The sequence below is a fragment of the Neofelis nebulosa genome, chromosome 9 (assembly GCF_028018385.1).
Source record: "Neofelis nebulosa isolate mNeoNeb1 chromosome 9, mNeoNeb1.pri, whole genome shotgun sequence".
Taxonomy (NCBI): Eukaryota; Metazoa; Chordata; class Mammalia; order Carnivora; family Felidae; genus Neofelis; species Neofelis nebulosa.
In genome coordinates, this window is record NC_080790.1 from 30415810 (window position 1) to 30428630 (window position 12821).

At 38.5% G+C, this 12821-nt stretch overlaps 1 protein-coding gene across 2 annotated transcripts in view; it reads right to left on the reverse strand.

Annotated features, from left to right (window-relative positions):
* Nucleotides 1-12786, reverse strand: part of HEATR5B (HEAT repeat containing 5B) — a 100053-nt gene extending 87267 nt beyond the window's left edge. The window contains exons 1-5 of one of the 2 annotated variants that reach the window (XM_058683030.1): nucleotides 12686-12786; nucleotides 11567-11714; nucleotides 8449-8660; nucleotides 5713-5821; nucleotides 4014-4163 (exon numbers count right to left, since the gene is read on the reverse strand). In XM_058683030.1, the coding sequence (XP_058539013.1) occupies nucleotides 4014-4163; nucleotides 5713-5821; nucleotides 8449-8660; nucleotides 11567-11692 (597 nt within the window). In that variant the 5' untranslated portion in view covers nucleotides 11693-11714; nucleotides 12686-12786. Of the gene's footprint in view, nucleotides 1-4013; nucleotides 4164-5712; nucleotides 5822-8448; nucleotides 8661-11566; nucleotides 11715-12236; nucleotides 12255-12685 lie in introns of those variants that run through there. The other variant, XM_058683031.1, reaches the window with a different exon arrangement.
* Between the last annotated feature and the right edge of the window lie 35 nt (nucleotides 12787-12821).

Consider the following 12821-nt stretch of genomic DNA (forward strand, 5'->3'; position numbering starts at 1 on the left):
TGTTTTTGTTTTTAATGTTTTATTTATTTTTGAGACAGAGAGAGAGAGAGAGAGAGAGCGAGCGAGCAGGGGAGGGGCAGAGATTGAGGGAGACACAGAATCCTAAGCAGGCTCCAGGCTCTGAGCTGTCAGCACGGAGACCAACGTGGGGCTCAAACTCACGAACCATGAGATCACGACCCGAGCCAAAGTCAGACACTTAACCAACTGAGCCATCCAGGCGCCCCTTTGCTCTCATGTTTTTAATTCAACATTGTACTGAAGGATTTAGCCAGAGCAAGAGACACCCATGTTGGAAAACAAATAAAACTGCCTTTATTCTTAGACAACATGATTGTCTATGTAGAATATCTGACAGAATCCATTAAAAGAGCTGACAGAACTTATAAGTCACTTAGCAACACTGACAGATACAAGGTCAATATACAAAAACCAACTGTATTTCTGTGTTAGCAATGAACAATTAGAAATTAAAATTTAAAAAATCAATACCATTTAAAATAGCATCAAAAATATAAAATGCTTAAGAATAAATCTGACAAAAGATGTACACGACCTACACCTAGACTCCACAAAGTGTTGTTAAGAGAAAACAAAGAACCTAAATAAATGGAGAAATATATCATATTCAAGGGTTAGAAGATTTAATATTGTTAAGATGTCAACTCTTCCATGGATAAAGAAGATGTGGTTATATATACATATGTATATATATGTGTATATATACATATATATATATATATACATATACATATACATATACATATGGAATATTACTCAGCCAAAAAGAATGAAATCTTGTCATTTGCAATCACATGGATAGAGCTAGAGCGTATTATGCTAAGTGAAATAAGTCAAAGAAAGACAAATACCATATTATTTTACTCATATGTGGAATTTAAGAAACAAAACATATGAACAAAGGGGAAGGGGGGGAGAGAGAGGGAAGCAAACCATAAGAGACTCAGTGATAGAGAACAAACAGGGTTGATGGAGGGAGGTGGGGGGGGAATGGACTAAATGGCTAATGGGTATTAAGGAGGGTACTTGTGATGAGCACTGGGTGTTATATATAAGTGATGAATCACTAAATTCTACTCCTGAAACCAATATTACACTATATGTTAACTAACCAGAATTTAAATAAAAATGGGAAAACGAAAAAAAAAAAGGAAAAAAGATATCAACTCTTCCTAAATTGATCTATAGATTCATTGCAAAATACCAGCATGAATCAGAATCCTAGCATGTTATTTTTCTACAAACTGATAAATTCTAAAATTCATATGGAAATGCAAAGAGCCTAGAATACTATTTTGAAAAAGAACACAGTTGGAAGGTTAATACTACCTAGTTTCAAGACTTATGAAGGTACAGTAATTACGATAGTGTTATTGACATCAAAATAGATCAGTAGAACATAAGAGTCCAAAAATAGACCCATACATATATGGACAATCAACTTTCAACAAAGGTTCAAATGCAAGTTAGGTGAAGAAAGCATAGTGTTTTCAACATGGTAGTGGAACAAGTGAATATACGTGTGCAAAAAAGAAAGAAACGAAAAAAAGAACTTTGATTCATACCTTGTACCATATTAAAAAAATAACTCAAAATGGATCATAAAAGAAAGAACTTCGATTCATACCTTCCACTATATTAAAAAATTAACTCAAAATGGAGTGTATATCTAAGTATAAAACTATTAAACTTCTAGAAGGAAACATAAGAGAAACTTTCAGTTAGGAAATTTTCTTAAGATACAAAACCAGCAGTATGGTCTATATAAGAAAAATTGGTAAATTGGACTTGGACGAAATTCAAAACTTCTCTTCTTAGAAAAGCACTATTTAGAGAATGAAAAGACAGTCCACAGCTGAGAAAAAAATATTTACAAATCATGTATCTGATAAAGGAATACATAAAAAAACTATAAAGTACTATCAAAACTCAATAATAAGAAAACTCCATAAAACAATGGGCAAAGGACTTGAAGAGATTCTTCACCAAAGAAGTTATGGATGGCAATAAGCACATCAAAATATGTGTCTGTTTTTGTGCCAATACCATGCTGTCTTGATGATTACAGCTTTGTAGTAGAGGCTAAAGTCTGGGATTGTGATGCCTCCCACTTTGGTCTTCTTCTTCAATATTACTTTGGCTATTCGGGGTCTTTTGTGGTTCCATACAAATTTTAGGATTGCTTGATCTAGCTTTGAGAAGAATGCTGGTGCAATTTTGATTGGGATTGCACTGAATGTGTAGATTGCTTTGGGTAGTATTGACATTTTAACAATATTTCTTCCAATCCATAAGCACGGATTGCTTTTCCATTTCTTTGTATCTTCTTCAATTTCCTTCATAAGCTTTCTATAGTTTTCAGCATACAGATCTTTTACATCTTTGGTTAGGTTTATTCCTAGGTATTTTATGATTCTTGGTGAAATTGTGAATGGGATCAGTTTCTTTATTTGTCTTTCTGTTGCTTCATTATTAGTGTATAAGAATGCAACTGATTTCTGTACATTGATTTTGTATCCTGCAACTTTGCTGAATTCATGTATCAGTTCTAGCAGACTTTTGGTGAAGTCTATCAGGTCTTCCATGTATAGTATCATGTAATCTGCAAAAAGTGAAAGCTTGACTTCATCTTTGCCAATTTTGATGCCTTGTTTTTCTCTTGTTGTCTGATTGCTGATGCTAGAACTTCCAACACTATGTTAAACAACAGCAGTGAGAGTGGCCATCCCTGTCGTGTTCCTGATCTCAGGGGGAAAGGAAATTTACCCAAGGGATGCAAGAGTGCTGATGCATAGGGGCACTTGTACTCCAATGTTTATAGCAGCACTTTCAACAATAGTCAAATTATGGAAAGAGCCTAAATGTCCATCAACTGATGAATGGATAAAGAAATTGTGGTTTACATACACAATGGAATGCTACTTGGCAATGAGAAAGAATGAAATATGGCCTTTTGTAGCAACGTGGATGGAACTGGAGAGTGTTATGCTAAGTGAAATAAGTCATACAGAGAAAGACAGATACCATATGTTTTCACTCTTATGTGGATCCTGAGAAACTTAACAGAAGACCATGGCGGAGGTGAAGGAAAAAAAAAGTTAGAGAGGAGGGAGCCAAACCGTAAGAGACTCTTGAAAACTGAGAATAAACTGAGGGTTGAGGGGGGGTGGGAGAGAGGGGAAAGTGGGTGATGGGCGTTGAGGAGGGCACTTGTTGGGATGAGCACTGGGTGTTGTATGGAAACCAATTTGACAATAAATTTCATGTAAAAATAAATAAATAAATAAATAAATAAATAATAAAAAAATATGCTCATCATTAGTCATTAGGGAAATAGAAATTAAAGCCACAATGAGATGTGTGTACATATATACAAGAATGGCTAAAATGAACAAGCATGACTAACCAAATGTTGGTGAGGATGTGGAGGAATTAGAAATCTCATACATTGCTGGTGGAAATGTAAAATGGTATGATTACTTTGGAAAATCGTTTGGCAATTTTTTAAAAAGTGAAACACAAATCTATCATAGGATACAGTTATTCTACTCCTGGGTATTTACCCAGGTAAAATGAATGCATATGTCCACACAAAAATTTGTACACAGATGTTCATAGCTTTTTTTGTAATAGTCTACACTGGAAGCAACTCAAATGTCCCTAACCGGTAAAGGAATAAACCAACTGTAGTACATCCACACAATGAAATACTACTCAGCAATGAAAAGAAAATGAACTACTGACACATGTGTAACAATATAGATGAATCTTAAAATAATTACATTGAGTGAAAGAAGGCAGACCCTTCCCCCAAAAAAGAGAGAGAGAGAGAGAGAGCACATACCACATGATTCCATTTATACATAATTTTATAAAATGAAACTAACCCATGGGGACAATAAGCATACTATCATATTTTAAAACTTAAAAAAAAAAAAAAAAAAAGAGCAAGCAGGAGAAGGAACAGCATTATAAAGTGGCCAAGCACTAACCTTGGCAACTGCACACCGAACAGCCATTGACCGGTCAGTCAAGAGGGATCTGGCATTCTTGTAAATATCACGATGAGAGGAAGCTGCCGCACCTCCCAGTCCGTTCAGAACTTTCTGTAGACTCATTAGGATTTCACTTCGCCCTTGAGACTAGAAGTGAACATAAATCAAACTGAAAACTTTGTTGTAAGACAAATTCCATGTTTAAACAAGAACATACCAAAACACAACAGTTTTCTGGGCTTCCTGGTCTCATAGTCTTACCTTTAAATTGTAAACAGTAAGTAATGAAAAGCAAAATAAAATAAAGTATCCTAGAAAGTATCTGAAAGGTAAGAGTAGTTATTAACTTCAATTAAGTAATACCTTTCTGAGAAATTAGGTTACAACTAGAAAACATATTCTAATGTTTCCACAATATGTTGAAGTGCAGCTTAATGAGAACATGAAAATTCAAAAACTTCACTATAAGTGTATCTCAAGGATCCAAAACCTCAGAATGTGAATGGTTAAGCAAAACAGTAGTTAAGTAATATAGGCATTCTAAGAGAAGAACCATCCAACATATTTAAAAAATGTGTCACAGAGATATGCTAAACCTTCATCTTTTTGTAGTTCCTGTTTTCATACTCTTACACTTATTCAAACACAGATCTCTTCCACTAGACTTGATGAGGTCAGGGACCACATCTTGTTCATCTTTATGTGCTTACTACCTGACAGTATGTCCTCAATCATTGTTTAATAAATGAATGGACAAATGATTCCCAGAAGAAGGGTTGTCCAAGAAACCTTTACTTTTCCGAGATGAAGGAATTAGACTGTGAGAGTCCAGGGCTTGGTCCAGTTTTAGTCAACACCAAGTTGATAAGGAACTTTCAGAAGTAACACGAAATTGACATCACAAAATAGAACTATTTTTACTAAATAGCAGCTGCTGTGGATTGAATAGTGTCCTCCGAAAAGATTAGTTCAAGTGTTAAGCCCCATTACCTGTGCAGACGACTTGATGTGGAAATAAGGACTTTGCGGATGAAATAAAAACAAGGTCATACTCTATTGAAGTGGCCCTACTCCAATAATTGGCATCCTCATAAGAAAAGAAGAATTTGGATGCAGAACACAGGTACGGAGGGAGAACACTATGTGACAACAGAAGTAGAAATTAGAAATGTGTCTATAAATCAAGGAATACCAAGGAACAACAAGGGACTGCCAGCAACCACTGGAAGAAAGCAAGCAAGGATTCTTCACAAGTCTTCAGAAGAAGCATGGCTTTGCCAAACACATTGATTTGGGATCTTAGCTTCCAGAACTGTGAGACAACAAATTTCTGTTGTTTTAAGTCCCCATGGTCATTCATTACCCTGGGCAACTCTTGGAGCCTAATACATTAATTATGACAAATAAAATGGCAATGCAAAAATATCCATAGGGCTAAATAAAAAATAATAAGTAAACCTATTTTTGCCCAGGTGCCAAGGAAAAGCATTTTTTTCCTTCGCACTGAAATATAAGGTAATATACATTAAAGAAGGGGCAAGCGATGTATTTTTTTCCAAGTAATAATCTTAAATTACCTTCTTGCTAAGTACTAGGAGTACCACAGTGACAGGAAAAAAAGGCAAACATATTTTTAACTGACATCTAACTCCTGCCAAAAGCAAAACATTTAAATAATATTTGTTGTAAAACTTACCTCTGCACTTTTCAGGGATTTCAAAAGATTATTCACTGTTTCTGGAAACGCACTTCCTAACATTCTCCCCATTTTTTCATAAAATGCTCCAACACAAGCCACTGCAGCCCTGTAAGAAGTGATGCTTTCACTGGTCACTGTTCAGGTTAATAAAACAATTTTCATGATACCTTTCTCATTTTCAGAAATCAATTTGTATTTGTGCAGGACACTTTTGGCTACAAATCCTTAATTTTCAGCTTTCAAAAACACCTTGTTTACCTACCTATTCATTACGATCACAACAAATACTACCATTAATCGAACTGTATTGTTAGGAATACAAGAGAAGAAATATATTTATGTAAGAAATCCTACCCATCCTTTGGAAAAAAAAACGAAGTTTTCCTTTCATGAAAACTTCCCAAATTATGTCAATCCACAACGATTCCTTCTCTTCTCTCATTATATATAACACTCCATGTCAACTATTCATTTTCACAAAATTATGTTATTTACTGTGTTGTGACTTGACCATTTATGTGACAAGCATAAGCTTTGAAGTCTGGCAGATCTGTCTAAATCCTAGGACCCGCCACCTAATAGCTATGGGTCCTGAGCAAGCTACTGAGGCAGAAACATTAAATATGCTCACTTCACTATCATATATGTAACAAATAACAGAATCATGGAATCAACCTTCATCTGTTTGACTCTAAATCCTGTGCATTTTTCAATACTCTCCAGGCTGATAACAAAACTAAAAATGACTGAGGTCACATGCCAGAATATTCAGGGAATTCCTACACAGAATCCATGAATCCACTGGAAATACATATGAATAATATGCAATATGTAATAAATTCTACTTAAGCAGAACTAGAAAACCATGTGTGGATTTGCTAAGTGGTGGAGAACTAAACCATCAAAGTTTAGTTTCAAATTCCAAATTAAACTGGAAAGCACTGGTGCTCTCTAATCTCTTCCAAAACTTTTGAGATCTACATCTATCCCAAACAACACAGAATCTAATCACAACATACCTATGCAGTTGAAAACAGACTTAAAAATCAGTGTCCAGGTTCAGAATAATGTCCCTGTTTCCTCTGTAAGCTATTAAACTGGCCCAGGCCCCTTGCGTGGTGTTCTAGAGATGTATCTCTGGCCAGTCTCTGTTCTCAAACAGTAACTCTTTCCAGATAACTATCCATACCAAAGAGTTCTACTTGCCAAAAGCTACATTCTCAACTCAGGGCTCTGATATCCAGACCATGACTTCCAACTACCAACTATACACACTGTCCCTTGGATATTGCCTCCTGTCCTGCAAGTCAGCACACCCAGAACTGAACCTCTCATCTTCCCCTCATGACTTGTTCCCTCCTCTACTTTGCATCTTTCTGAAAAGCTCTGTAAAGTATAAAGAACCTACTTCTGTTTCCAATGAGAAGTTTCCTTTGCCTAGAAAACAGGTTGGCAAACTACTGCCTGCAGGCCGAATCTGACCCATTATCCAAGCCTGCCACCTGGTTTTGTAAATAAAGTTTCAATGGAACACAGCTATGTTCATTTATTTACATACAGTCTTGGGCAGAGGCGAGTAGTTGCAACAGAAATGTATATATGGTCCTATAAGCCAAAAATAGTTATTACCTGGCTCTTTTTCATGAAGTCTGTCAATCCCTGGCCTATCACATCCACCTTCCCTTCTTCCCATCTAACCACTTACTTGACTATTTCCATGTGTCCTTCCCTGCTGTTGATCTTCTTTGGCCGATGCTTTGTTGAGAAGCCTTCCTGACACTGCTCTCCGCTCACACCACAGCTAAGCTTATTTAGGTGTCATTTCCCCCTCCCCACCCCACCCCGGACAACACTCCTCACTGTACTCTAACTGCTGATTTTCTTATTTGACCCTTTCATAGGACCTACCCCATTGCCATTATTCTTAAGGCTTGCTCTGAAAATGTCTGTCTTTGACCCAAACCACAAGTTCAAGCCACGAGTTGCGTAAGCCCTTAATTTAGAGGTCAGCAAATTTGCAGGCAAAATGGTCTCTGTCTCAGCTATTCAATTCTGCCACTATAACATGAGAGCAGCTACCACCCGAATGAATATGTCTGTATTCCAATAAAACTTTATTTACAAAATAGGCAGCAGGCTGGATTCGGCCTGTGGGCTAGTTTGCCCATTCCTGCTTTAATCCCATCACTTAGAAATTCTTGACTTTTCTTTCTATCTCAGTCAAGAATATTCTCTCCATCCAAATTTACCAAGAGATCTCTGTGCAAATTGCGGACACCACACCAATTCTCTGTAGTACTGAAAAGTCCCAGGGGCGATGAAACACATATTGAAAAAGAAACCCTTCCCCAGACCTACTTAGAGCTTTCATTGTCAAGCAGCATGCCTCAGGTTCCATTGACCTTGGGGTCTTTATGATCAGTAGTCCCTTATTAAGATAAGTTACTCTAGGGGCGCCTGGGTGGCTCAGTCGGTTGAGCGTCCGACTTCGGCTTAGGTCACAATCTCGCGGTTCGTGAGTTCGAGCCCCACATCGGGCTCTGGGCTGATGGCTCAGAGCCTGGAGCCTGCTTCCGATTCTGTGTCTCCCTCTCTCTCTGCCCCTCCCCCGTTCATGCTCTGTCTCTCTCTGTCCCCAAAATAAATAAACGTTAAAAAAAAAAAAAAAAAATTAAAAAAAAAAAAAAAGATAAGTTACTCTAAAAAAACCAAAACATCAAATTAAGTACTTACAGTTTTGTTGGTAAGTAGGCTGCAGTGTCATCTTTATTTCTGATAATATCATTACATTTATCAAGTGTTTGAAAAACAGTAAAAGTATCCCCAATGCTATAAAGGGCTGCCAGATTTTTAGCCAACAATTTTCGTGTAGGTGGTCCAGGTGAACTACTTATTAATCCAGTTAATTGTTCAACAAGTTTTTTCTGTTTTTCCTTTACGTCAGTCTGTTATAAAAAATAAGGAACATTATCAGCTTTTTTCTTATGTGTGCTTTCATTACCTTTCAATCAAAATAAAAAATACTCAAAAGTTAAAATCTATATTACATTAGGCATAAAACCATAAATGAAAATGTTCAAGATAAGGAAAAGTTTGGTAAGAAATGAACCATTCTTGGGGCACCTGGCTGGCTTAGTCCGTCGGGCATGCAACCCTTGATCTTGGGGTTGTAAGTTCAAGCCCCACACTGGGTATAGACATTACTTAAAAATAAAGTCTTAAAAAGAATAAATGAACCATTCTTTCCTAAATGTTATCCTTCGTTCCCCTCCAATACCAAAAATTTAGCTGCTAATACAAGTGACTGCTCTAGATGAAAAAGTTTCCACACCAACTTACTAAGAAACCAACAGTCAAAGGATGTAAAATATTGGGTACGTGGACAACTGACATCTTAGAACCTAGCTAGGCTGCCCTGTAAAAGCCAAGTCAGCAGTTCATAAGACACAGGTCCGTGAAGGAAACCAAAAGAAACTCTAGGAGCCCTAGGCAGTAAAAAAAGATATTCAAATAGACTCATAGTCAATACTGAGAGTTCATTCATTCATTCAAGAAATGCTTATTGTGCACTTATTATATGCCAAGCACTATTCCAGGCACTGGGATGAAACAGTGAACACAACAAAGTCTCTGCCTTGTGAGTTTATATTCTAGTGGGGAGAGGCAAAGTTTACCGAATAAACAAATGAATAGTGTGAGTTCTTACTGTTTTGTTCAGATTAGTAAGAAAAGGCCTCTCTAAAAAGAAGCGAAGGTGTGAGCTATGCAGATATTGAGAGAAAAATATTCCAAGTAGGAGAAACAAGGGCAAAGGCCTTGAGGTGGGAACTTGCTTGGGCGAGGACAGCAAGAAGGCCAGTCTGGCTGGCAGAGAGTCAGAGAGAGGAAGTAATGAGAGATGAAGTCAGAAGAATAGAAAGGACCAGATTGTATAGCCCCTTATACACCATTGTAAGAATTTTCTATTTCATCCTGAGAATCTGAAGCATAAGAGGTACATGATCAAAATGTTTTAACAGGCACATTCTGACTACTGAGTGAAAAATACTCCACAAGGTCCATGGTCAGAAGCATAGTGAGCATTTAAGAAGGTGTTGCAATGATCCAGATGAGAGAGGAGGGTGGGAACAATGGAAATGATAACAAATAATTCAATTCTGGACACGTTTAGTGGATAGAACCCTTAGGATTTGCTGATAAATATGATGCGAAATTTCCAAAAGAAAGAAGAATGACTCTAAGGTTTATGACCTGAGCAACTGGAAGGAAGAAATGGTTGTTTCCTGAGATGGTGACCACTGAGGAAAGGACAGGTTTGGAACGGAGAAATCAAGAATTTAACTTCGTATATGTTAATTTTGGGATGCTATTTAAAAGAGAAAGAGGTAGTTGGAGATCTGCAAGTCATTACTGTATAGATGGTAGCAAAAATCATGAAATTAGATGATATCATTGCAGGAATAAATATTTGTATATACTCTTCACAACAAAATAAAATACCTATTAAGTGTTTCAAGAGAGAGGATCAACTATGTCAAAAGCTGCTGATGGTCAACTAAGATGGAATACTGACCATTGGCTGGAACAATGTGAGATCACTGATGACTGGACAAGAGCCATTTCAGTGAAATGGATGCAGCAAATACTCAGTTGGAAGGGGTTTAAGAGAAAATAGAGACTAGCTAAGGGCCATAAGTGAATCCATGCATTAACTTTGTCTTTCCAGAAATACTAGTAAAACTATATTAAAGGGCAACCACACACACACACACACACACACACACACACACACACACACACACAAATGCACAAATCCACAAGAGAAAGGAAAACAGGAAAAAAATCAACAGAATATACAGAAGCCAGGTACCCCCAATGGGCAAAGCTGAGAAGAGACGCAACTTACAACACAGAATCCCATGAAGCTCATGTCTGTTTTGCTGTTGTTGTTTGAAGCTCCAGGTGCTTATGGAGGAGGGAGTGAATTATGCCTGGAACTGGAGGAAATGGTTGAGAGTCTAGAAGTTGTAAGACTCTCATACCTCTCTCCTCCATTCGGGACTTAGGAAGCTCCAGCACAGCTGTGGGCTGGAAAAACTGTACTGAAAACAGGGGATTAAACGGAAGTTTTCATACTGGATGTTGAAGCCTGGAGCCTTCTCCCCGAATTCCTAGAATCTAGGCAGCTAGTGATATGCCCTAGGACACTAGAGTAGAAAAGTCTCTTCCTGGGAATGACTAGCCAAGGGAAATCTATGATGCCAATGCCAGGGGTTCTTCAAACCACAGGACTGGCCTACAGTGAAGCACAGTTAACAAACTTCACCCTGCCCAGAAACGTACTACTCATTCTTAAATTTGAGCAGACAGCCAAACATTATCAGATATTTGAGGAAAGCATCTAATTTTAAAGACAGAAAACAAAACACATAATGAAAAGCAAGAAGGCTAAAACAGACTACGTAGGAAGAAGAAAACAGAAAAAAAGCCACCCCATTATAACTCCTCAGAGAGATAAGTGAAGATATTGGGATTGCTCGACAGAGCGGAGGGACCATTTGCAAGGTGGAGATGAGTGAATTTAAAAGTCATATAATCATATTTTTCTCCAGTCACATTCAGTTGTTCGGGTAGAGACATGAAGTAGGCAAAGAGCTAGGTTCAAATGAGATTCTGGTTTTGCCACAAAATAGAAAAAGAACAGACAAAAATTTCTATTACTGTGTTATATTCTCAATTCCATAAGTGACCCACAACCTTTCCAAAACATAATGCATGCTCCCTTACAAAGCATGAACATATAATACTCTTCATTATGTAAACCCAGCTGGGAAAAAAAGCAATACTATACCTTGTTGGCAGCGACCAATACTTTATCAAGAAATCTCAACCATTCAAAGATAAAAACTGGTCTCTTTGCTTCAGTGATTTGAGCCAAAGCTTCTTCATTTAGCAATAAACTGTGGGCCAGCTCCATTACTGAAGTTTAAAAGTCACACCTTAACAAATCAAGAAATACTTGTAAGGATTTTTTTTTAATGTTAAAAGTCAAAGCTTAGTGAATGCAACCACTAAGAATTGAAAAGTGTCGTTTTACTTCTCATTTCATTTGCGGGAAATTTACATTACTTCTTTGAGGCAAAACCCAAGAACCTAATTCTAAAGAACAAGGGTAAAACAAAAACAAACATAAATGAGTCATGCTTGGTGAAGAAGAATGAAAAAAGGAAAATTTAAATCAATACTGCAAATAACAGGGCGTCTGCCTGGCTCAGCCAGTACAGCATGCGACTGTTGAACTCGGGGTCCTGGGTTTGAACGCCACGTTGGGCATAGAGATAGCTTTTTAAAAAAAATATTGCAAAGAAGACGTTATTCCAAAAGAAATATGCCTAGCAAAACATATGTCATTAACCCATTCCACGAATGGGAAAACCACGGCACCAAGATCATACACCGGTTGGGCCTGACAATCCACCCTCCTCTTTTCTCGCCCACGGCTCAGTGCACAGCACCCTTACCCTCCCCTGGCCCAGGACAACGTCAAAACTCCCAGAATAAAGATCTCACACTGGAAGTCTCCAACAAGAGTCTTCCTACGGTGACGGGATGGGGAAGGCCAGATCCCCGTGGCCGAAGATTTAGTGACAACCCCGGGCGGTCGGGGAAATGCAGCCCACAAAGGCTGCGCGCGCTGCGGGTCTGGGTTAGCCCGGCTACTCCGAGGACCGCCGTAGCGCAGAGCCCGGCCTGGGGGGAAATGTTCAGAGGCCGCCGCAGGCCTCGCAGGAGCCACTTAGGGCTGTCAACTACAGGAGGCGGTGACTCGGAACCAAGCCCGGAGCCTGAGAAAGAAAAATGTTCCCTACGAATTCGATTTTCCTCCCCAGTCCTCTGAAAACATACGGGGGGACAGGGGTGTGTGTGCGTGTCACCGTGCGTGCTTTGGCCGCAACGGGGATGGCCTCACCTGCTAGTCTGGCAGGGGCTGAACAGCTGAGTTCCGGGGCCAGAAGCAGCTGCCAAACGACCCGGATGCCCCGCCTCCCGCACGCCTGCCAGCAGGAAACGAGAGGAGAGCGCGTGCGCGGAAGGCTCGTGTTGCG